The 26449-nt window shown below is 35.0% G+C and overlaps 1 protein-coding gene across 1 annotated transcript in view; it reads right to left on the bottom strand.

The window, feature by feature from the left end:
* The window catches only part of LOC127499620 (uncharacterized), a 259187-nt gene that overhangs the window by 154859 nt on the left and 77879 nt on the right, over positions 1-26449 (bottom strand). Inside the window, exons 45-68 of the mRNA XM_051870016.1 lie at positions 23592-23759; positions 22014-22205; positions 21710-21880; positions 21123-21299; positions 20813-20983; positions 20500-20673; positions 19590-19760; positions 16728-16901; positions 16387-16557; positions 11985-12158; positions 11608-11781; positions 11112-11285; positions 10840-11004; positions 10582-10752; positions 10288-10458; positions 8971-9144; positions 8644-8814; positions 3637-3813; positions 3194-3370; positions 2917-3087; positions 2322-2495; positions 1562-1732; positions 1238-1411; positions 968-1141 (exon numbers count right to left, since the gene is read on the bottom strand). Coding sequence (XP_051725976.1) covers positions 968-1141; positions 1238-1411; positions 1562-1732; positions 2322-2495; positions 2917-3087; positions 3194-3370; positions 3637-3813; positions 8644-8814; positions 8971-9144; positions 10288-10458; positions 10582-10752; positions 10840-11004; positions 11112-11285; positions 11608-11781; positions 11985-12158; positions 16387-16557; positions 16728-16901; positions 19590-19760; positions 20500-20673; positions 20813-20983; positions 21123-21299; positions 21710-21880; positions 22014-22205; positions 23592-23759 — 4161 coding nt within the window. The remainder of the gene's footprint in view (positions 1-967; positions 1142-1237; positions 1412-1561; positions 1733-2321; positions 2496-2916; positions 3088-3193; positions 3371-3636; positions 3814-8643; positions 8815-8970; positions 9145-10287; positions 10459-10581; positions 10753-10839; positions 11005-11111; positions 11286-11607; positions 11782-11984; positions 12159-16386; positions 16558-16727; positions 16902-19589; positions 19761-20499; positions 20674-20812; positions 20984-21122; positions 21300-21709; positions 21881-22013; positions 22206-23591; positions 23760-26449) is intronic.

Below are 26449 nucleotides of genomic sequence, written 5' to 3'. Positions count from 1 at the left end.
AAGAGTAGGGTGAATTCAGGTTGATTGGGACACTTTTCCCCAGTCATTTCAAACGCAAAAACTTTTTAAACATTTTATTTTGTAAACTACTCTATACACACAATACTCAAATATAGCCTATATCTCAAACTGGCTGTCATAGTGCAAAATTGCTACAAATGTAACATCAGTGCAAGAACAAAATATATGCAACTTAAATTAAATACTCAGGATTAGTCAAAAATGCAGGTTAAACTCACAGCACATGCAGTGATGGAGCGTGCAGCGTTTACTTTGAACAGAACCACTCTGAGACTCCAGTCATGAGCTGCTCTCGTGAACACAGTGTGCTTTGCTTGAATCCCACCACAATCAGCCTTAGCCATGTGATAAATGCACTACTGTATCACGATTTTATATTCTGTTCAATTAGTGATCTTTTAGGTTCATTAAAAAACTGTGGCGGGACAGATTAAACCATCTTTGTAATTAGATAAGAAATACATTTTATATAGAGTGCAATAAAGCAGGACAATTACTCAATTTAAAAAGACCATTATTCACCTCCTGTATGTGGTTTAAGTCTTCAACGTAGAGAGCGTTTTAATCTTTGGTTTGTATAACTTAGTTGACTCATGTGAAATATCCACTTAGGTCCTTTACATAATCATCAGACGATCTCTTGTCGGTGGACGGACTTTAAAGTCAACAAGAGATGGTGGTAATGAACAAATTTTAAGACGACACTGCTTTACTGCATTACAGGCTCGTGATTTGTCAGACTCAGAACGCAAAACGGAATGTAGCTTTTGGTTGTGCTTACACCACTACTTGCTGTAAAAAGTAGTTAGCTACTGGAAAAGCTACACTGTTTTAAAAGTAGCTGAGCTACTGAAAAATGTAGTTAAGCTAGCTACTCCCCAACACTAGGGTTAATAATAACCTGTGTACATGCATTCATACTGATTCATGTTTAGCAAATTCAAACCTGAGTATCTGTAGTGCACACTGTGGATTTCCAAGTACATTGGAGATTTGTGTTACTCCAGAGTCTCCTAGTTTATTTCCACTCAGATCCAGCTCTATCAGGTTTGAAGGGCTTGAATTAAAAGCTTTAGTCAGAGCAGCACAACCTTCTGCTGTAATACTGATGCAGTTAAACCTGTAGAAGGAAGAAAAAAAAGAAAAGAAAAAAAAGATGAATATTATCAGTTTTCTTGTAACAGTTGGCCTTCAACACATTGACTAAAATACTTACTTCAGCTTTTTCAGTCTACACTGTTCATTCTCAAACAGAGTCAATAAGATCTTCATTCCTGAGTCTCTGAGTTTAGTCCCACTCAGATTCAGCTCTGTCAGATTTGACGGGTTTGTATTTAAAGCTTCAGTCAGAACACGACAATCTTCTGATGTGATATCACTGTTATTCAGACTGCATAAAGAGACAAATATTTACTTGAGGATGATGACATTACAAAAGCATCCAATAATTATTCAGTCAGCACTTTCCAATAAAAGATACATAAAACAAACCCAGCAGCAAGTTCACAAGTTTTAAAGATGTTATAATGATACAACTTACATCAGTGTGTTGAGTTTACAGTGTTTATCCTTCAGTAGAGCAGCGATCTGATGCACTCGTGTGTCTTTTAGTTCACATTCACTCAGATTCAGCTCTCTCAGAATTAATGGGTTTTTACCCACAATTCCTCTCACATACTGACAGGCTTTATCTGCAGCAGGACCCAAAAACCTGCAGAAGAGAAGTTGAAGCAGGATTCAATTCAGTTCTCAACTAAACATGAGGAAAAAAAGCATCTGACTTTGATGGGAAACAGTGTGACATGGTTTATCTTGAATTTACTTTGATACATCAGCGGGACTGAGTGATAGATTAATATCAACATTTATAGGAAATGATAAATCTATGATTTTGATAAACTTTTAAGTAATTTTTTATATTTAGCCTACATCTATACAATAAGATGTATGATGCTAAAAAGTCTGCATGATCTGCTTGTCTCTGTGTGAAGAAGTGGAATTAAAATATAAAGGTAGCTTACTTTGTGGAGTTTACTTGTAAACTATATATTTTTTATATATATATATATATATATATATATATATAAAATTTTTTTTTTTTTTGATGGTCTAACAAACGTGGAACATTTCCTTCCCCATTAATACTATGAAGTAAATAGATATCAATTCTGAATGATATGGGAAAAATATTGCCCAGCCCTATGCATTCGACTGAATTAGTAAAATGATTTTTCTGTAAAAATAGCCTTCATATTTTATGGGTTTATTTATTTGATTTTGAATATTTCATCATGTCTCACCTCAGTGTCTTGAGTTGACAGTTCTGATTCTGTAGTAAATCATCAAGCTCCTTCACTCCTGATTGTCCAGGATCATTTCCTGTGAGATCCAGCTCTATCAGGTGTGAAGGGTTTGATCTCAGAGCTGAAGCCAGAGCTTTATAACCTTCTTCTGTGATACTGCAGTCTGAAAGTCTAGAGAAGAGGAAAAAAATGTATTTCATCATCTGACAGAGACTTGTTTACTGGAATAATTTAACTTTGGACAAAGGAAAATGTTATTATTAAAGCTGCATTATGTAACTTTTAGCACTCCAGGGGTTAATTAACAAAACTGCATGCATCTAGGAGAAGAACATTGGAACTTGAGCTACTTCTCTCCGTTTCTGTCTAAGGTGATTCATGCAGGTACTGTGCTACTCCGCAGTGGTGGTGACCCGACTGGTCTACAATAATCCAAATACAAACACTTATTCTAGTGAATCAGGATAAGAAAAAACATGGTTTGGAAAAAGGATTCATGTTAAACTCGCTCATTATATACATTTTGTAAATTTTGAACAAAAAAAGTTATATAGTGCAGCTTTAAAATCAAACAATTATTTACTAAACTCACCTGAGTTTCTCCAGTGTGCAGTTTATATTTTCTAATCCCTTCTGGAGTTTCTTCACTCCTGAATTCTGCAGATTATTGTTGCTGATGTCAAGCTCTTTCAGACTGGAGTTTGATCTCAGGACTGTAGCGAGAGCTGAACAGCTTTTCTCTGTTAGACCACAATCACGCATCCTAAAATGATGAACAGGAGAAGGAGAATTTACCAACACATAGTACATCAACATGATTACTGAAAATTTTGTTTTTGTCACCAGATGTGAATCAACACAATACTCACATCAGTCTGTTGACTGTACAGTGTTTATCCTGCAGTAGAGCAGCGATCTGATTCACTCGTGTGTCTCCTAGTTCACATCCACTCAGATTCAGCTCTCTCAGAAGTAACAGGTTTTTAATGTGAAGATCTTCAGTCAGATATTTACAGGCTTCTTCTGCATCAGGACTTTGTAACAACCTTGACAAAGTAGAAGTACGCTGACATTACCTGCTATATAGTGTTTTATGCTCACAATGTTGTGAAAGGGTTTTAGTTATTTCAAAGCTTTTACAAAATGTCTTTTTAAGATAAAAAGTATAGAACAGCAGGAAGTAAAGTGGGAGAGATGGGGGGAAGGGACACGAGCCAGGACGACAACTCAGAACATCTGAAGAGCAACAGCACTGTGACAGTTTAATTCTTTTTCAGCAAAAATTACATTTTATTAGTTGAAGAACACTCACCTCAGTGTCTTGAGTTGACAGTCTGGATCCTGTAGTAAATCATTGAGCTCCTTCACTCCTGATTGTCCAGGATCATTTCCTGTGAGATCCAGCTCTATCAGGTGTGATAGAGGGTTTGATCTCAGAGCTGAAGCCAGAGCTTTATAACCTTCTTCTGTGATACTGCAGTCTGAAAGTCTACAGAAAATAAAACTATTTTAATTTCACATTTTGGTTTAACTTACTTCATTACTGCACAATACTCTGAATACCAAAATATGACCGATCACATTAGAGCTGAATACTTTATCAGATACACAGATAAGCTACTTCTGACTTCATTAATGTGTGGAATGATTAATGAATTATAATTAATTATTGGTCAGAAATACTGTAAAATTTGATCATAAATGCAGGGAAAATGTAATTGTAGAGTTGTAAAGTAATGAATTTTTTTATTTGGTTTTTATTAGTTGAGTATCTAGAGCAGGGGTTTTCAGCCTTTTAGGACTCGCGCCCCCCTACGTTTATCTAATTTCACTCGCGGCCCCCTTACAACCCCCCCTGCCAATTTTTAAATTTACTGTTGGGGGTTTTGCGCGTTGCATCCGTGTCCGGTAACATTACAGACAGGGTATTATTTTAAAACTGAAACATTAAAAAAATAAACAGCTTACCGACTTTAGAGTGAAGACTGAGCTTGTTTTTCATTCATTTAACCTTAGTTTTTATCATCTCTGGTATTCTTGATTTTTACAAGCCACCAGTCCATTTTGTTTTTAGTTGTTTTGCTCAAATTCAGTTGCGCCAAACCTGCTGTAACCACAGCCAACGATTAGCTGGAAGAATAGTTAAATTGCCCCCTCTAGTGAATGACTAAAGATTTGCTAGTAAAATCTCACATTTACAGCTGTTTTACTCGAGTGTATGCTTCTGAATTAATAGGTGCTCGCACCCCCCTTAACGGGTGCTGGTTGTGCCCCACAGGTTGAAAATCCCTGATCTAGAGAAACAGATAATGTGCATTTACACCCAATCTCCTCATCCGTCTCAAGCAATCAGATTGCTATCTTAACAGTTTTAATGTTTCATTCACACTTCATCGAAAATTCGTGCCCTGCAAATTAATTCTTGTGTCTCATGGAAATTCAGTGGAGTTCATGTCCCTAAAAGCAACAGAAATGTGCTGCATTTTATTTATCATCAGCTACGTTTAAAACCAAAACCTCAATAAGAGAGAGAGAGCAACATCAGCAGTGGTAAGAATGATTGGGTGTCAAGCTTCTGGATGCCAAAGCAATCATTAAGTTTTATTTATTTATTTATTATTGCAACATGTGCTTACTGAAGAGAAACACTCTGGCAGACCAAATGTGTTTATAGAGAAAGATCGATATAGAGAACATGCTGTCCTTCCTTTTTGCAATTTTAAGAGGAGTAAAATGAACATGTGGCTTGAACAACCATATGTATTTCCAGATACTGCTGGGCAAGCATAAATGCATCTTTCAAATGCACCTCTTCAAGTGGTTTGACTTGCAAGCAGTCTCAGTGTTCTGCATGGCATTAACACCTGTTTATGATCAGACAGCTATTCAGCTTTTTAAGAAATATCGTTTTATCATGCTATAGTGCTTTTGTGCTATCAGTTGCAGTCCTGGCACATCCGTCTCAACATACTGTATAACGTGACATACATTGACATACGCTCACAGAACACTGCAGTTATTCACAGTCACGAAAGTTCAAAAGCCTTAAAGGGTTAGTTTACCCAAAAATGAAAATTATATCATTAATTACTCACCCTCATGTTGTTCTATGCCTGTAAGACCTTCGTTTATCTTCAGAACATAAGTGAAGATATTCACAGATTCGAATTTCCCGGATCAATAACTCGTGAGCTAAATGCTGTTACTATATAAATAACACCTCTTTTCAATCGTAGTAATGTAGACAAGCAGCTACAACCTAATTTTCCTCAAAAAAAGCTTTCCTCCGCAGTGGACAAAATACATTGATCTCTATGCTCAGACGGCTGAGAGAAAGATTCAAAGGGACCATCTGCAAAGTGCAAAACCCGAAAAGCGTTGCTACAAAAACAGATGTTACACACTGTAGTGTCACCAAATTTAGTTCACACATCTCTGCTGTCCTGCTGGTTATACTACAACACTTATTTTGGAAAAATATATTTTTGTATAATTTTTAAGATTTTTTATTATGAAAAATATATTCAATAACTTCGCTGTAATACACTGTACTGTCACCAAATTCAGTTCACACATCACTGATGTCCTGATAGTTATACTACAACACTTATTTTGGAAACATTTCTTTTTTGTATATTTTTTATGATTTTTTATTACGTTTATATTTTAAATATGTCTTTACTACCTTTCTGGGCATTGAAAGTGTAAATTAACTTGCTGTAAATGGATGCCTCACTGAGCCATCAGATTTTATCAAAAATATCTTAATTTGTGTTCCGAAGATGAACGAAGATCTTACGGGTGTGGAACAACATAAGGGTGGGTAATTAATGACAAAATGTTCATTTTTGGGTGAACTAACCCTTTAAGCCCTGCCGGTTAAACATTTTATTCACATGCTGTTCTGACGTGCACTTTTCTGAGCAAGCACACTCAAAGTGCGAGCACACTAAAAGCCTGTCAAACGGCAAGTTATGTTTTGCGTCTTATTGTGCTAATACTGTCAAATACACACAAGGTTTAAATAAACACAGTCGCTTATGTCTAAAGTCAAAGTAAACAGAAAAAAAACAGAATCGATTCCTCCTTCTGTTTTTGATTCTTTTTAACTTCTTGTTTTTTAGATTGAAGGAACCTAATCTTGCCGTGACTATAGGGTATTAAGGTCGTAGAAAGTAGCCTTCTCATAATATGAAGCTGTATTAATAATATAAAGGCACATTTATATAGCTCTGATTGATTTTAAATCATAAAAAAAAAAACTTTTTATAAAAGTTATTCAAGGACGTGCATTTATTGCATGTATGGAACAAGACATGAAGTGTCTTGTGCACAATTTAGCTGAATATCTGTCAATCAGATGCGCCAGAAAGTGTTTTTTTTTTTTTTTTTTTTTTTACTATAGCAAGTAGGCTCTCAGCCACTTATCTGCTTTTGACACCTTTTCTTTCAGAATTATTAGCTGATGAAGAGAAATGGATAAAAAAATAGCATTTTATTTCAAATGAAAATTAAGACCCTCGATCACATCATGATCTATTCTCTCATATAAGTCCGTGTAGCACTCAAAATTGTAGAGAACATAAGCCAGTTTCACCTTAAAATAACCTCTGTATAGTTTTTTGAACTGGTTCATTGACACAAACTATCAGAAAGAAATGAATCAGATTTTCAATCACTATTAAGCCCTGAGTATATTTCTTTTTTTTTTTTTTCTTTTTTTTTTACACGTACACTAGTGTATGCTCACAGTTGAATGCACAGCCTTGGAAACTATACTTCATTTGAATCGTACGCGTACACAGACGTTCGACGCATACAGTTTTGAGCAATCTCTCGCCACGAGTTACAACACATCTAAACATCTTTGTATTCTATCATGCTAAAGTTGTTCAAATGAGGGTACTCTTCAACCTCTTCACACAATCTCTCGTCTATGTATGCCTCCATTGTTGCTGTAGCTTGCATGTGTTCCGTTCTGTTCTGTTTATGCAGGTTTTCGTTGACTACCTTGTGAATCGATGCCCCCAGGGTACGGTTGCCACCTTGAGGATAAACTAATTACTGCAAAAAAAAATAAATGCGCACATGTGACCTGCACATACAAGTATATGTGGTTACAAATATCCGGCAGTGCTCATACAGTATGTGTGTACACTTCTGATGACGAAATTCCAACCTTTGGAATCAACTCTTTCCTCTGAATTCCCAGCCCTACTTTCCAACCTCAGAGGGGACAGAGGAGCTGTAATAATGTAAAATATGTGAAAAAATAATGCATTTTTTGAACAATCAAACATGAACACATTCTAGTACACCCCAAAAACAAAATCAAAACTTCGTAAAAGGGCATAATAGGACATAATAATACTTTAAAGAAACTTAGAGCCGCATGATTCTTAGTACAGTGACTATATATATATATATATATATATATATTATATATATATATATATATATATATATATATATATATATATATAAAATATTTATTTTTTATTTTAAATCAAACAGAGATCATGATTCTCCCATTATTCTGAACAACAACTAAACAAATAATTGCTGCGGTCTATTTAAAAATGTTAAAATAATTTTTTATGATTTATTTAAAAAAAAACATGTATGAATGTATGATTCAATGATTCCCTCAAAGACTGCACTTGTTTCATTACTGGATGAATCAGCGTTTTTGAATGAATCTTTTGAATGAACGATTCAATGACAAACATTTTTTTTTTTGCACATTCACTTGTCACCACCTAATGGTGAAACAATGTAATTGATATGCATTATCTGAAGTGCCAAGTTACGTTCAAAAGGTGACTTGCTATACTCTGATCGCTACCGTAAACACATCAGTGTTTATTTGCTTATTTAAACATGATAACTGCTTAAGGCAAATTTTGAGGTAAATTAACATCTGTAAGACAATGTTGATCAGACCTAAAACCAAAAAACTGCGACACTTTTATTATATTTTTCATCATCGCTGGCAAGCATGGAACTCATATTAGCATGTGTTCATGTGTTCTGATTTCACATGGTGATAGAGCAAGCGAATCCCACAGCAATGCAACTTGTTTGCTTGTCACTAACCCTTTATCATTGTATATGATACGAATTTTTGTGATCCTTGGATGGCGCATGCTTGAGGGTTGTTCATGCAACCGAACCTCATGTCTATTTACATTTTTATGCATTTAAGTAAAATTATATTGAATGTTGTATCAAACATTTTTTCAATCGTTATTGATGAAGGCATACTGTCAATAAATACCGATACCATTTTATCACCCAGGCCTAGTTGAAATATACTCACTTGAGTATCTTCAGCTCACACACAGCATTCTTCAGTCCCTCACAGATCTCTTTGACTCCTGAGTCCAGCAGACGGCTCTTGTTCAGGTTCAGCTCTTTCAGGATGGTTTTGGAGGAGAGAACAGTAGCTAAAACTGAACAGCTTTTCTCTGTCAGACCACAATTATTCAGCCTGAACACAAAAACAACATTTATAATTCGGCACATATTCAACACACATTAGACCAACAGCTCTTCATATCTACTCACACGTGACTGACAGTCATTTAAAATGAAAAAAAAAAAAAAACACAGAGAAGTTACAATATATAAAATCAAGTTTACTTACTTGATTTTCTCCACTTTACTATGAGAGTCCATCAAAAGAGCAGAGAGATTCTCCCAATCCAGATCTCCTAATTTATCTTCACTCAGATCCAGTTCTGTCAGTAATAATGGACTTTTACCCAGAACTTTAGTGAGATACTCACACGCTTCCTGTGCAGCAGGACATTTCAAATATCTACAAGAAGTAGAAGAGGATTTAGATTTGATAATCTTGTTATATTTTTATGGTATTCACAACTTAAAGGATTAGATCACTTTCAAATAAAAATTACTCACCCTCAAGCCATCCTAGGTGTATATGACTTTCTTGTTTCTGACGAAGATAATCGGAGAAATATTAATAAATATACTGACACATCCGAGCTTTAAAATGCCAGTAATGCGTTACCAAACGAGTATGAGCTGAAGAAAGTGTCTCCATCCACATCCATCCATCATAAACATATTCCACGTGGCTCCGGAGGGTTAATAAAGGCCTTCTGAAGTGAAGCGATGCGTTAGTGTAAAAAAAAAAAAATCTATATTTAACAAGTTATGAAGTTAAATATCCAGTTTCTGCCAGACCGCCTTCCATATTCTTCAAAAAGCTTACGCTGTACATCCTACAGCTTCCCTATTCAACTTACGGAACTGACGCAACACCAGTTCCATTGTTTCGTAATTTGAATATGGAAGGCGGTCTGGCGGAAGCTGGATATTTAACTTCATAACTTGTTAAATATGGATTTTTTCTTCAGAAGGCCTTTATTAACCCCCCCGGAGCAGCGTGGAATATGTTTACAATGGATGGATGTGGATGGAGACACTTTCTTCAGCTCATACTCATTTGGTAATGCATTACTGGCATTATATAGCTTGGATGCATCAGGATATTTATTAATATTTCTCAGATTATCTTCGTCAGAAACAAGAAAGTCATGTACACCTAGGATGGCTTGAGGGTGAGTAAAGATTGGGGTAATTTTCATTTAAAAGTGATCGAATATTTTGATCTTCTTTATGGGTCTAGTGTAGTATTAAAGTCATAGTTATAATAACTGCCTCCAGTTTCACTGACAAAATATCTATTATACAAATCAGCAAAATCTGAAAACAATAATTTGCAAAGATTATTTATATAATAATCATGTTTTTTTCCATTATTTTTGTCACAAAACCCATTAAATTCAGTTGTGTAACTGGTGAATTGCTTTGAACTGCAATTCTTTAAATTCCTCTTCGCCTTTATAACGCTGCACCGACTCATTTATCCCCTTCTACTTTCATATAGCTGATATCATATCTGTCTTATTTTTAAAAATGTAAAGGTTTTAATCACCTGATGGTTAATTTACAGGAGTCATCCTGTAGTAAATCATTGAGCTCCTTCACTCCTGATCGTCCAGGATCATTTCCTGTGAGATCCAGCTCTATCAGGTGTGAAGGGTTTGATCTCAGAGCTGAAGCCAGAGCTTTATAACCTTCTTCTGTGATACTGCAGTCTGAAAGTCTAGAACAGAATAATCAATTACTCCATATATGTCCTGAACAATATTATTCCATACAAAAATGGATAGCTGAATATGGAAGCAAACAACAGGCCCAACGACCTTTAATATATTAGTCAACTAACCTGAGTTTCTCCAGTTTACAGTTATTTTTCAGTCCATCAGAGAACAGCTTCACTACTGAATCCTGGAGATTATTATTACTCAAGTCAAGATCCTTCAGATAGCTGGAGTCTGAACTGAGAACTGAAGCAAGAGCTGAACAGCTTTCCTCTGTTAGATCACACTCACTGAGCCTGAAAATAATACAAAATGTTATCAAATGCATCATATTCCTGTGATTGCTGTGGTGTTGAGTGTAGCTGATGGTGAACTGTACTCACTTGAGTATCTTCAGCGTTGATTTCTTCAGTCCCTCACAGATCTCTTTGACTCTTGAGTCCAGCAGACGGCTGTTGTTCAGGTTCAGCTCTTTCAGGATGGTTTTGGAGGAGAGAACAGTAGCTAGAACTGAACAGCTTTTCTCTGTCAGCTTACAATTATTCAGCCTAAACACAGAAACAGCGTTATTTAACAACAACTCTTCATATCTACTCACACATGTGAATGACAGTCTTTTACAATACAGAACAAACAGAAGATCACATTGACTCACTTGATTTTCTCCACTTTGCTATGAGAGTCCATCAAAAGAGCAGAGAGTTTCTCTCCATCCAGATCTCCTAATTTCACTTCACTCAGATCCAGTTCTGTCAGTAATAATGGACTTTTACCCAGAACTTTAGTAAGATACTCGCACACCTCCATTGCAGCAGTACTCTTCAGAAACCTTCAGTAAGTAGATGAGAATTTTAGATTAGTTAATTTTACAATTGTGAACATGCTGTTGATCCACACACACCATTTTTTGGAACAGATGGTGTTTACTGTTTAATTTGAAAGTTTTGTATGGTACATGTATTCCTAATTGATCTGCAATGTCGTTAATACAATGCATTTACATTGATCTTGCATATTATATATGATGTTTTATTTAAACACTTCATGACACAACATTTTTGATTAAACAAAATAAGATATGGTTTATTAATGTCACATTGCAGCATTGTTGGAGAGCCGTTAATTTCACTAAGTAAATTTTTTTAAATTACTTGATGGACTTTAATGAACAGTGTTCATCCTGTAGTAAATCATTGAGCTCCTTCACTCCTGATTGTCCAGGATCATTTCCTGTGAGATCCAGCTCTATCAGGTGTGAAGGGTTTGATCTCAGAGCTGAAGCCAGAGCTTTATAACCTTCTTCTGTGATACTGCAGTCTGAAAGTCTAGAAGAAAAAAAAATGTTTGTTTATTCTTTGTTCTTATCTACATAATACTTTACAGTCAATTACAGTATATAGTAAAATGCACAGTGATGCATGTACTGAAATTGAAATTTCAGCCTATATAGTCTTTAAGTTATCTAATCAAAATAGGACATTTACAAATGTATATTAATATACAAAAATATAGATTTAAATATACACACTTCAGTTTTTCCATTTTGCATTGTGTTTTTTTCAACAGAAGACAGATCTTCTCCATTCCTGAGTTTCCTAGTTTATTTCCACTCAGATCCAGCTCTATCAGGTTTGAAGGGTTTGAATTAAACGCTGAAGTTAAAGCAGCACAACCTTCTGCTGTAATACTGTTATTATTCAGCCTGAAGAGAAAGAAAACAAAAACAGAAAATATTCTTCAGTTTTTCTCAAAACCTTCTTTAATGAACAATAATTATTTTAAATAATTTAAAGACACTCTGTGGTGAAAATCAAGTTTTTAATGTTGTTTATATGTCTATGTAGTGTTTTTAATATGCTTTAAGACAAACCATGTGCAAATTCATAAGTCAGCACCATTGCTGAGTATTTTATGTTTGAAACTGCAGTAAACTAAAGACAGTCTAAAACCCGCGGCTTGAAATCGTGGGTGTTTGTGACGTCACAGACTACCTTGTAACCAATCACAACAACGTGCCGGCAGGCTTTAGCATATCATTAACTATGACTGCTCTGAAGCAGGAAAGTCTGGAGAGAAGCCAGTGGCCTGTTGCACAAAGCCGGTTTCAGTTTCTACCCAGGTAAGTTCAAGATTAGTTTGAGTAAACTCTGGTTATTCGGGTTTATGAAGGTGGATTGGTTTTTAGTGGGTTTCATTGCTATGGTAACTTACGCTACACGGCTAACCTGCTCTGGAGCAGGTTTTATTCTGGGTTAGAGATCGCAAACCCAAACTGGACCAATCAGCTGTGAGTAAAGTGACATGTAGGGGAGCACAGGGCACAAACTAACGTGGGGTTAGTTGTAACACAAGTGGTTTAAATACTTCCACACACGCTAACATGAAGAAACTTAGCGTATTTACTAGTTGCCATATCGACAATATATAAAGAAAAAATTGCGCCAAAATTCAAAAATCTTTGGAAGATATCACTGAACATTTATTTAACAATAGCAAAAGTAAATTTCTTACTTAAGCTAATTTTTCATCTATATTTTTTTTTTTTTATTTAAAATTAGACAAATCTGATATTATTTTAATCTCCAATCTCTTATTTAGCAGTTTGGATAGTTCTTTAATGCTTCACTAACTATCAGAAGACACTAACCAGGTTTATATTCCCGTTGCGCAGATAGGGTTCGTTGTAACACTGCATTATAATGTGCCCCGCTATTAGAACTATACTATTATATACAGTTACGATATAACTGGCATAATTAACTTTTATGAATAATATGAATTTCTGTTGATAAACTATGGAAAAAAAGATGAATAAAGACTGAGAGGAAGAACCTGAACATCCAGAAAATTTTTCAAGAAATGTTCAACATTTGTACTGACTCGTCTATTTGTCTCGTGTTCTGTGAGAGCTGTGAGTGGAGGGAGAGGAGTGTTTTTCTGAATGTCTGAATATGTTTCTTCATCTGTTTGCCTGTATTGTTTTGATCAGTGCTGTATAGCTGTGTTTTGCAAAGTGTTAAATTTGAATTTCTAAAAAAATGCTATTATTTTATATGAAAAAAATAATTATTGTATTTTAATGACAAAATATTTTAGTTTGTCATGTATATTTTTTTTAATTAAGTCAGCTAAAACTTTTAGCTGTCATATGGTCATGTTACAATGTGCCCCACCTATGGGGCATGTTATCACATTTCACTTCCCTTCTTTCAGGGTAAATAAAGAAAAAAGTATACACTGTATTAATGAAACAAAGCCACATATTTGTACCAGACATGTGTGAATTTAATGTGTAACAAAAGAAATTCCCTGAACCCTAAGTAGATTTACACAGGGGCACCTGCAGGATTTTATCTCAGGGTACGCACAGAACTAGTACTTGTCCCGTCACAAGATGGCACTGTTTTCGACACTCTTAATGCTCTGAAACTTTTCCCGAAACATTCAGAGAAAAGCTTCAAATATTTAAGAGGTTTCATTTCTCCATCCCTACTCAATAGTTTTAGGCCTTTTGCAAATGTTTCAATCAAGTTTAGCTGTTTTAGAGAGCGTTTAAACATGTTGAGCTTGTTTTGTTAAATCTGTAGTAATATTTTTTATGTGTGGAAAAAGTGACGAAACTAAACTATCCAATCAGATTTCTTTTCACCCATATCCCCCACGCCCACCCATGCACTGTGTTTTCTGAAGTCCACAGTCAACGCAGCCATCTACCAGGAAATTTTAGAGCACTTCATGCTTCCTTCTGCTGACAAGCTTTTATGAAGATGCTGATTTCATTTTCCAGCAGGACTTGGCACCTGCCCACACTGCCAAAGGTACCAAAAGCTGGTTCAATGACCATGGTGTTACTGTGCTTGATTGGCCAGCAAACTCGCCTGACCTGAACCCCACAGAGAATCTAAGGGGTATTGTCAAGAGGAAGATGAGAGACACCAGACCCAACAATGAAGATGACCTGAAGGCCGCTAACGAAGCAACCTGGGCTTCCATTACACCTGAGCAGTGCCACAGGCTGATCGCCTCCATGCCACGCCGCATTGATGCAGTAATTCATGCAAAAGGAACCCCTACCAAGTATTGAGTACATATACAGTAAATTAACATACTTTCCAGAAGTCCAACAATTCACTAAAAATGTTTTTTTTTTTTTTTTTTATTGGTCTTATGAAGTATTCTAATTTATTGAGATAGTTAATTGGTGGGTTTTTGTTAAATGTGAGCCAAAATCATCACAATTAAAAGAACCAAAGACTTAAAGTACATCAGTCTGTGTGCACTGAATTTATTTAATGCACGAGTTCCACAATTTGAGTTGAATTACTGAAATAAATGAACTTTTCCATGACATTCTAATTTATTGATATGCACCTGTGTGTGTGTGTGTGTGTGTGTATATGTATATATATATATATATATATATATATATATATATATAGTAAGATATTGTAGTCTGCCTCGACCCAGATTCCACTCCAAAGTATATTTTAGAATGAGCTCATCCCAAAAATGGCTTAATTATCACATAGAACAAGAAAGTCAACAGTTATGTTGTTTCTGCACCATTTGGGATAATCACATCCTGAACAAATGGTGATCAATTGTAGAATGGTAATGGGTGTGGGACAGTGGGAACCATCTCGGACAATGAGGTGTCACAACTTCATTAACATACAGACTATAACTGTAAACAGGATAAAAGGCTTGAGATTTGGATGTTCTGGGTTCATTCTGATACCGGTGAACCCAAGGTGCTTCATGTACTTTGTCACTGCTATGCTGCAATAAACTTCTTCATCGAGATCTTCAACGTCCTCATCATTTTTCTTACTATATATATATATATATATATATATATATATATATATATATATATATATATATACAGGGGCGGTTTCTTCATTAGGGCAATAGGGCGACGCACCACCAAAGTGAGAAAGGGACGGATTTTTTTCAACCACAGTGTTATGCTAGCTGTCACTGCTAGGCTGTTTTGTTCTGCCTCTGGATATAGGCTATAGTCCAATCAACGTCAATCACGTTCTGTGGAGTACTGCCACTTTTTGGGCGATTTCACTCTGGCCGAGATTTGCCCCGAGTGCTCCCATAGACTTCCATTCAAAAAACTTATTTTTCGAACTGCAGGCACTCTAATGCATTCTCTATGGGTTCCGGGAGGGCTAGCACTAACGTGCTTTCGTTATCATACGTAACCTTACCTTGTGTAGCGATTGGTGGAAACGTCTCTATTCATAATCTTTAAGCTAAAGTGACATCCAATAATTTCCTCAGTGCAAAACTTACATTTCACAGACATTTTCTCCATCTGTAAATGTTAGAAAATCGAGAAAATATTTCCATTTTGTTGTCCAGGAGACAGGAGTGGAAGCACAAACTTCCGTGAACGAGTGCCGGCGTTCTAAAATTTTAAAAATGTAATGCTTTGAGCACTGTTGAGCAGATTCATAAATACCTCTCATTGGCCATTGTGTTGACATGCTCATTGGATATGTCTGTGATAGGATACAATGATCAAAACATGGCAGCATTTGAAAGCACACGGAAGTGTTTGAATTTGAAAGCGGGAGCAGGAGTGTTTGAAGGCAGGCGTCTATCAGCAGACTGCTTTCAAACACTCCCGTGTGTATCTGTGTAAGCGCTTGGTGAAGAGCTTCAGTGATGACTATTTACTACGTTTTTACAGCGTTGATCATTGAAGCCAATCACACACATATCCGATGAGCCGTGAACGCAATGGCCAATCAGAGGTGTTTACGAATCCACTCAACAGCGCTCAAAGCGTCACATTTTTAAAATTTCAGTACCAATAGGTACCAAAGTCGGCACTTTTGACAACTCTAATATGTGTGAGTCTGTGTGTGTGTGTGATATTTTACATATAAAAATATAAAACAATATGAAATACTCACTGCAGTGTTTTGACTGTACAGTGTTTGTCCTGCAGTAGAGCAGCGATCTGCTTCACATTTTTGTCTCCTAGTTCACGTTTACTCAGATTTAGCTTTCTCAGGAGTAACGGGTTTTTACCCACAATTCCAGTCACAAACTGGCAGGCTTCATCTGCATCACGATCCAAAAACCTGCAGATGAGAAGATGAAGCTGGATTCATATAAATTCTTAAACTTGATCTAAGGAAAAATAACATGTGACTGTGTGTGTGAAATTGTTCATTTTGTATTAGTGAAATATTGTTTATAAAAATAAATTGCCTGCATATCATTTATTTTGTATTATTTCATCAAATCTCACCTCAGTGTATTGAGTTGACACTTCTGATCCTGTAGTAAATCATCAAGCTCCTTCACTCCTGATTGTCCAGGATCATTTCCTGTGAGATCCAGCTCTATCAGGTGTGAAGGGTTTGATCTCAGAGCTGAAGCCAGAGCTTTATAACCTTCTTCTCTGATACTGCAGTCTGACAGTCTAGAGAAAATACATAAACATGAATACAGTTATCAAATAATATCAACACAAGTGTTTAATAAATAGGGGTGTGAATCTTCACTGATCTCATGATTCAAATCGATTATGATTATCATGTCAACGATTCGATAACACAGGCTACACTCCTGTCAATGAAAACAAGCAGAATGAACTCCCTTTTTATCTTATCTGCTCCAAGAAAGTACACTTTCTGAATGTAGCAAACATCAAACATAACTTAAGTCTGAACAATGTTCACTCTAATTTATTTGAATTAATTTATAATATAATATAAAAACGAATTAACTGATATATCATATACTATGGGGCGCTGTTTGTAAAATAAATTGTGTAAGAAAAACTGGTCAAATTCTGTTGGATTTAGCTACAAAAACAGATACATTTTGCGATGTTTACCTAAATAAGCTTCATGCAATTAAATTACTTCAAATATATAAATAAATAAAATATCAAAGTTAAATCTAAGTGTTTTATGTAAATCTAAACCTTCTATTTAAATCCAAATGTGTTATGTAAATGTTAAATCTAAATGTAAATGTTACATCTAAATGTTTTATGTTAATGTTAAATCCAAATTCTAAACATAAATGTGAATCCTATATTTAAATCTTATATATATATATATATATATATATATATATATATATATAATATATATAATATATATAGTATATGCAGGGCTTGACATTAACTTTTTTGCTCACCAGCCACTGTGGCTAGTGGTTTTCCAAAGTTACTAACCACTCAACATTTTCACTGGCCACAATTTTGCTGTTGGGAAATTACATTTTATATGATTAAAGTTGACTCTGACATGCTAAAATTACTTGATTTTGAGTCATTTTACTTGTTTAGCTAGATTTAAAACCCTTTCAAACTTTCAAATGCAGATTGTCCACCCAAATCAAGACTAGGCCTACATGGTATATCAGCTGGTATGTACAGGTGGGCAAGGGGTGGGCAATATGAGCATAATATGATACATTTTATAATTGTATAAGTTATTTTTGTTAGGCTATATAAAAAGAAAAAAGAAACAAATTAGCAAATTACAAATACAATAGTAAATAGCCTAAACTCTTTTTTTTTTTAGATACAGTAGGTTTATTTAACATTTATTTAACATCTGTTGTTTGATTAACATTAATGACAGAGAGATATTTAATTGGGCTGCTGAATGCATGGACGTAATATACTGACACATATCTAGTTATTACCCACCTGTTTACGTCCACTTAAGCCATAACCGACTGTATTCACGCGAGATACTCCACACGATGGACATTTTGACATCTGTGTGTGCGTGTATTTGACTATTCAGGCGCAAGGAGATCTGATCACGCGCGTGACAAAAAGAGAGAGCACGCACGCGGGAGAGCACTTCTGTTGTGTGTCATTCAGCGCGATTCCACCTATCCCGCCTTCACTAACTGCAAGTTAATCGATAACGAATTGTGATCGGATTGTAATTTTGTGCTACAACGAGCTTAGCTACCTTTCATTAGACTGTAGGCTGATATTATATTCAACCCGCCAATTTTGAGTTTGCACATTACTACACCTCTGGTGCGTGTGTAATTGTAAATGTCTCCGAGTTTTGTTACTGTGCTGTGCTCATCATCCTTTATTTCCACCACTTAATCAAGCCACTCTTCTTTAAAATTTGATGACGTTTTATTTCACATTTTACATTGCCTCTCATATTGAGCTACTTGGTCTGAAAACATGAAAGTATGTCTAAAAAGGATCCCTGTCACTCACACACGCTCACATCCTTCTCTTTCTATGGAACCTGTAAACCGCATTCATCAGTTTTAACTCGATAGCAACACAAACTCTATGGCGGTTAACCAGAGCACTGCAATAATTTACCCACACATTGTGGCTGTTCTCGGTGCGTCATTTTATTCTTTCTGTGCGGCATTTTATTTTTTCTTCCGTGCGCGGCCGCACACATGCACAGCTTAGAGGGACACAGCAGACAACCACTGTGAAATTGGCTCTGCCCAACAGGCCTCTGTACACATATGCATTTGAAATAAGCAATGTCCACACACAGACAAATCATTTAAACATAAATGGCCTACAGCAAAAGCTACAATTTACAGTAAAAGCTGTTTCCCTCCAGTTTAAGTAAGTTTGTGGAAGCTTTAAAAAGTAACTTAAAGGGTTAGTTCACCCAAAAACGAAAATTCTGTCATTAATTACTCACCCTCATGTCATACCACACCCGTAAAACCTTCATTCATTTGTGTTCTTTGGAACACAAATTAAGATATTTTTGATAAAATCCGATAGCTCACTGAGGCCTCCATTGACAGCAAGTTCATTTACACTTTCAATGCCCAGAAAGGTACTAAAGACATATTTAAAACAGTTCATGTGACTACAGTGGTTCAACCTTAATGTTATGAAGCGACAAGAATACTTTTTGTGCAGCAAAAAAAAAAAAAAAAAAAAAGACTTTATTCAACAATTTCCTCTCTTCCGTATCAGTCTCAGACACGCATTCACAAGAGCATCATGACGGTGTGGAACGACATGAGGGAGAACACCAGTCAACACCACTGCTGAGTATTTTCCCTTTAAAACTACAGTTTACCAAAAACAGTCTCAAAAACATGGGGGACTTTAAAAACAGTTATGTGATTAATTTAACCCTTTTACCTGAGTTTCTCCAGTGTGCAGTTTGTATTTTCTAATGCGTTCTGGAGTTTCTTCACTCCTGAATCCTGCAGATTATTGTTGCTGATATCAAGCTCTTTCAGACTGGAGTTTGATCTCAGGACTGTAGCGAGAGCTGAACAGTTTTCCTCTGTTAGACCACAATCACACAGCCTAAAATGATGAACAGGAGAGAGAATTAATGCTTATATTTAGTGATCATTAATGTGTGTTTTGGCCAGTGTTTGGTTCATCTGATTGCTTTACAAAAATTTAAAATATACTATAACGAAAACAGTGCTGCAACTAATGTTTACTTTGTAAAATGATTTCTGTTGTTTAATTCTTTGAGACAGTACATAAAAATACTGTATTTTAAACATAATAAACCTGAGAAAATATTTCATTTTCTAAGCTAAAATACATGTGTATAGTCATGCCAGCACTGAAATTCAATAATTAAAAATCACCAATATGACCAAATGAGAATTTTGCTGTCCAGTGGTCATGCCTTAACTTTGCCATTTCTAGTATTGCATTTGTATTGCATCCTTCTCATGGGCATTTAATAATTTTTGACTTTTCAGTCTGAGTTAAATTTCTTTTTTGGCTCAATTTAAAATAAAACCTGCTTAATAATTATGCACACCTGAATAAGGCATTTTTCATTTCCAGCATTCATAAACAATTATATATCACTTATAAATGATTAAACACAAAATTATAGTAGATATTAAGATTGATGTGGTTATATGTGTGTGTGTGTGTTAAACAATTAAAAAAATTAAGCAGAAGCAAAATTAAAATTTCAGCATCAATACTTGTCATTTATCATGACAATCTAATCAAATGGACATGTATAAATCAAATTTGAATCTAACATGCATAAATGTAGATGAATATTAATACACACTTCAATCTCTCCAATCTGCATTGTGTATTTTTAAACAGATGACAGATCTTCTCCATTCCTGAGTTTTCTAGTTTATTTCCACTCAGATCCAGCTCTATCAGGTTTGAAGGGTTTGAATTAAAAGCTGAAGTTAGAGCAGCACAACCTTCTGCTGTAATTCTGTTATTATTCAGCCTGAAGAGAAAGAAAACAAAGACAGGAAACATTCTTTAATTTATCACAAAACTTTTTTAATGAACAACAATGATAGTTTTAGTCCATACCAGACAAAGATATTTTACATGTGAAGTATTAAACCAAGGGAAATACTCACATCAGTGTTTTGACTGTACAGTGTTTGTCCTGCAGTAGAGCAGCGATCTGATTCACGTTTATGTTTCCTAGTTTACGTTCACTCAGATTCAGCTCACTCAGGAGTAACGGGTTTTCACCCACAATTCCTCTCACATACTGACATGCTTTATCTGCTTTAGGACCCAAAAACCTGCAGAAGAGAAGTTGAAATAGGAAATCAGTAGTAAATCACTCTGATGCAATAAATTGTGCAGAATTTTGCATTAGTGAAATAGTATTTCTGTTAATTATTCATATTGTATATTTTGTATTAATTGATCACATCTCACCTCAGTGTCTTGAGTTGACACTTGTCATCCTGTAGTAAATCATTGAGCTCCTTCACTCCTGATTGTCCAGGATCATTTCCTGTGAGATCCAGCTCTATCAGGTGTGAAGAAGGGTTTGATCTCAGAGCTGAAGCCAGAGCTTTATAACCTTCTTCTGTGATACTGCAGTCTGAAAGTCTATAGAAAAGAGATTTGAAATAAAAGAAGTTAAACAATTAATATTACTTTAAAACAATTTTATATAATAAAAATCATCAAATGCCTTTTCTCTTATAAGAAAAAAAAATAATGGACAGAGGCATGTTTTTCCTGTTTCTTTAATTCACTACAGTAACTAAACTTTTTTAAGATTTAAATCCAACAATAGTTGATTGAACTCTGAACCTGAGTTTCTCCAGTGTGCAGTTTGTATTTTTGTCATAGATTTCATTAACATAATTAACACTAGACTGAGGAAGTTTTGAGTTCTGAAATTTACAGGATATTGTTATAGTACATTGACACCATATATGTCAAAAGATCAAGAAAAAATGCATTTCTCAGTTCACAAAATGTTATTAAAACAAACAATAGTTGACTGAGCTCACCTGAGTTTCTCCAGTGTGCAGTTTGTATTTTCGAATGCGTTCTGGAGTTTCTTCACTCCTGAATCCTGCAGATTATTGCTGCTGATGTCAAGCTCTTTCAGACTGGAGTTTGATGTCAGGACTGTAGCGAGAGCTGAACAGTTTTCCTCTGTTAGACCACAATCACACAGCCTAAAATGATGAACAGGAGAGGGAGAATTTACAAACACAAAGAACTTGATGCCAACATGACTACTGAGAACTGTTTGTTACTTGGTGTTTTTAACATACTTTAAATCTACAGTAATACATGTACAATACTCACTTCAGTGTGTTGAGTTTACAGTGTTTATCCTGCAGTAGAGCAGCAATCTGATTCACTCGTGTGTCTCCTAGTTTACGTCCATTCAGATTCAGCTCACTCAGGAGTAACGGGTTTTTATCCACAATTCCAGTCAAATACTGACAGGCTTTATCTGCATCAGGACCCAAAAACTTGAAGACCAGTGTTGTAGTCCTACCAAAAAAAGTGGTTTACTATTTTGCACCCTGCCTCAACCCCCATAAAAAAAAGTAAATGTGTTTTTATGTTGTTGGTCACTAGTAACATTTGTTTCATTCAAAATAAATAAATAAATACATACATACATACATACATACAGTGCATTCTAAAAATTGGTTATTTTTCAAGTAGCCTACTGCATGGCTGAAGTAGTTCCGCATGAGGTTTGTTGTCCGCATCACAGTTCTATATGACTATAATTAAAACATTGCTTTGGAATTATATTAAGTGTTAAAATATATAAATCAGTTAAATCTGAAACTAATGTTTTTCATTTTATGTAAGTGGGTGGGAAAAAAGTACAGTACAGTGGTAAAATAAAAGGTAATTATTTAATTAAAAAAATAATTTATGTTTATACTTATAATTTCATGTCTAATATTTTTCTCACAGGGTATAAGTGGATCTTTACATGTAAAAAGCTATAGCTACTTTTATAATTTAGGAAGGAAATTGTATCTCTTGCAAGATTATTACTATATTTGGGTTTTTTGAAACTGTTTGGAAAAACCACTGACGTGTGGATAGCGCATTCTGTCTCTTTCCCAAACACAATGAGACATTTAAGTGCAAGTGACTTTATCAATAAAATAGTTTAGAGAAAGACACTTATAAGTGATTCTTTCTCTGCATAGCAATGTCTCAATTTTCTGTTATTAGTTCTAAAATGATACTTTGGTGTTAGTAACGGAGACTTGTACTGTTATTAAGATGTGAAAATAGTTGTTTTATTATAGCAAAACCATGTTTTTTTGGCGTATTGATTACCATTTGTATAACCACAACTACATTTTTTGTAGTAAAACCATGGTTAATTTGCAGTTACCATGGAATAACTTTTTTTTTTAATTTGTAGTAAAACCATGGTAAATTTTCATAAGGTCTGGCAGAGATCTCTTGCTGCAGCATGAACATGCACTGTCAGTCAATGATGGGCGGGAAAATGTAGAATGACAGAAGTGCCAATGCACCAATTACAAACAAAGAATTGTGAGTTCACACAACAGTATTGGACACACAGTTAAAGGGGAAGCTAAAATGACAGCAGATTATGGACTTTCAAAGGAACAAAACAAGTGGGTAACATGCAAATATTGATCCTTAGAAGTCGTAATACAAAAACAGCCCTGGGCAAAAAGTACGTTTATGATGTATATGAGTATATGGCCCCGACTACATCACTGCTGAAGATAGAGGAAGTACAGTGATATTACCTGCCATAAAATTTTTCATAATATTTTAAAGGTCCTTTAATCATTTCAAAGCTTTTATACATTTCTTTTTGATGGTTTGATTCTCTTCCAGCTAAAAACTATTGCATTTTATTGTCTTAACACTCACCTCAGTCTTTTAAATGAATACCACCAACTCTGTAAATCAATGAGTTCTTTCACTCCTGATCGTCCAGGATCATTTCCTGTGAGATCCAGCTCTAACAGATGTGAGGTTGATTTCAGAGCTGAAGCCAGAGCTTTATAACCTTCTTCAGTGATACTGCAGTTTGAAAGTCTACAAAACATGAAACATGAATTTAACATTGTGTTTCAAATTAAATTATCAGATGAATTATAACTTAAACTGAATCAGAATGATCAGTGCAGGTAGAAATGTTCATCAAATACAATATTTACAAATTGTCTGTTTTAGTACTTTGAGTTTAGTAGTTTTCTTCCCAGTAGACATGTGACAGTATCAAAATTAAAACATTTAAATACTGTTTGACCTCCTTCTCTGTGTCAGGCAGATATAAAACAGAAAGCATTGTTTTGTTTACGCGGTGCAGTTCCACCAGCGCCATCTACTGTCAGATAGTGAATCTGAGTTACATAATTATAAAAGTAACTAACTACCAGGGAAAGTAACTATTGCGTTACTTTTTTTTTTTTTTTTTTTTCCAAATATGTCAAATAACTTGGATGCCCCCAATATTAAATATGTTAAATGAGTGAAATGGACCCTAAATAGAAAAAAAATAATGGGACAATGTGAAAGACACCTATCAAATTCAATATATTATTGTAAATATTATCATTACTATACATTGAACAATAAAACACAATAGATGGTTTAGAACTTTTAATATTTATTGCACAGACCATAACTGGCCAACAAATAAGTCTAAAAATAAATGATGCTTGATCCGACTCCTGAAGTGATCTGCTCTTGCTCACGACATGAAATTTCTCTGTACTGCACTATACGTGGTAGCCATTAAAGAAGTTTTGATTTGTAGAAAGCCTTTCTTTTAAGTGAACTTCGTTTTGTAAAAATTGTATCTTAATTTTAATCATTGTTTAATCAACCAATTGCCTGGATTAATAAATAAATAAGAAGCAAATATAGCAGACAATATAATCATGACATGGAGGCGCCGGCGCGATCTCTTGCACATGAACTGGAGCGCGTCTTACAGGCTAAATGAACTGAAACTCAGTGTATAGTCTGCTTGCCTCGCAGACATGACAAATATAATCTACAGAAAGCTTGAAATGTCTACTTTAAAAAAAATAAAAATCAAAACGAAAAGAAATAGATTACTCTCTGATTATGTAATGCGAATGAATTGTGCATTCTCTCTCTAAGCGCGTCCACATGCGGAGATGATGAGAGTCAGTTATGTCAACTTCATCTTTGCAGCTGACACTGATTCAGAAAACATTAGTTTATAAATAATTAAAACATCTCCTTGCTGTTTTTTTGTCACATTCATAATCATTACTTTTGCCGGTTCTTTATGGCAAGCTTTATGATAAGCGCTTGAGTGATAGCTATTACATAAATGCTCATTATTATGGTTTATTCTCTCCAGTAGGCCTATTTAAGAAATTAAATGTGATTAGTCAACTAATGGTTTAAATGAACAACTACTAGTCGATTAGAAAAAACTTATTTCACATATTTCGATTCAGCATGTCACAAAGGTTATTCTGGTTTGAGCTCGCGCTCCGCTCGCATGCTTTGACACACACACACACCGAGCATCGTACATTATTATCAGTTTAAAATTGTATTTGTGTATGACTAACCTGTACTATTTCTTTATAACAAAACACTTTGCAGGTCTATCATCTCTAGTCACACACACCAGTCATCATCAGTTTGCATGTGTCCCACCCCAACACACACACCAGAGAAAAAACTTTGCAGGTCCTGTGGCTGAGAGAGAGCCTACTCGGATGAAAACCAATTCAGTGAGCTCAATTATAGTAACGCCGCATTTTAATGTCAGTAATGGTAACGGCGTTGTAACAGGGGAAAAAGTAATTCGTTTGATTACTCGTTACTGAAAAAAGTAACGCCGTTAGTAACGCTGTTTATTTATAACGCTGTTTATTTATAACGCCGTTATTCCCATCACTGTTCATAATACAGTTACTATCTTTAATAAAGTAACAAAAATTTTGAAGTGCCCACAACAACAATTATGTGCATGTTCAATATCATGATAATTTCTATTACCATACACTGGCACATCTATTTCCCACTTCCCAGTACATTTCGTTTTAGCAATTTATCGTTAATATATTAACAGATAATTAAATGTGATTAAGGCTGTTATATGAAACAGTTAACACATTTACCTAAATAATTTATACAAATTTGTTTTGCTTATTGACATCCATAGTTATTTTATTAGGATTATGGAAAATAGAGAAACAGGGTGATAACAAAGTTGCATATAACCTATATCATCATTACAAAGGCTCTGTACCACATTAAACACACCATTGTGTATTCATGTTAAATATATAAATATATTCATTCATCTTCGGAACACAAATTAAGATTTTTTTTAAAACATCCGAGGGTTTGTGAACTGAGTCTGAACTGAAGACGTCTTTAAAATAGTCAATTTGACTACAGTGGTTCAACCTTAATGTTATGAAGTGACGAGAAAAACAGTAAGTAAGTTAGTAGTTAGTTAGTATGTTGTTATTTTTCTTTTGTTTTTTCTCACAAAACGTTTTTCTCGTCACTTCATAACATTAAGGTTGAACCACTGTAGTCACATTGGCAATTTTAACAATGCAATGATGTTGCTCCCTATGTGTGGTTCAGAAACCCTTGAATTGGACCCTAAACTGTGTGTGACCACAAAATTAGTATTCTTACATTTTTATGCACTTCACTTCAGGGAGCAAGAAGATTCAGTAAATATATAATATCCCTGTGATTGCTGTGGTGTTGAGTGTAGGTGA

This window comes from Ctenopharyngodon idella, chromosome 18, assembly GCF_019924925.1.
Source record: "Ctenopharyngodon idella isolate HZGC_01 chromosome 18, HZGC01, whole genome shotgun sequence".
NCBI classification, from domain to species: Eukaryota; Metazoa; Chordata; class Actinopteri; order Cypriniformes; family Xenocyprididae; genus Ctenopharyngodon; species Ctenopharyngodon idella.
The sequence above is the reverse complement of the archived record's forward strand: the minus strand, read 5'-3'. Positions and strand labels throughout refer to the sequence as shown.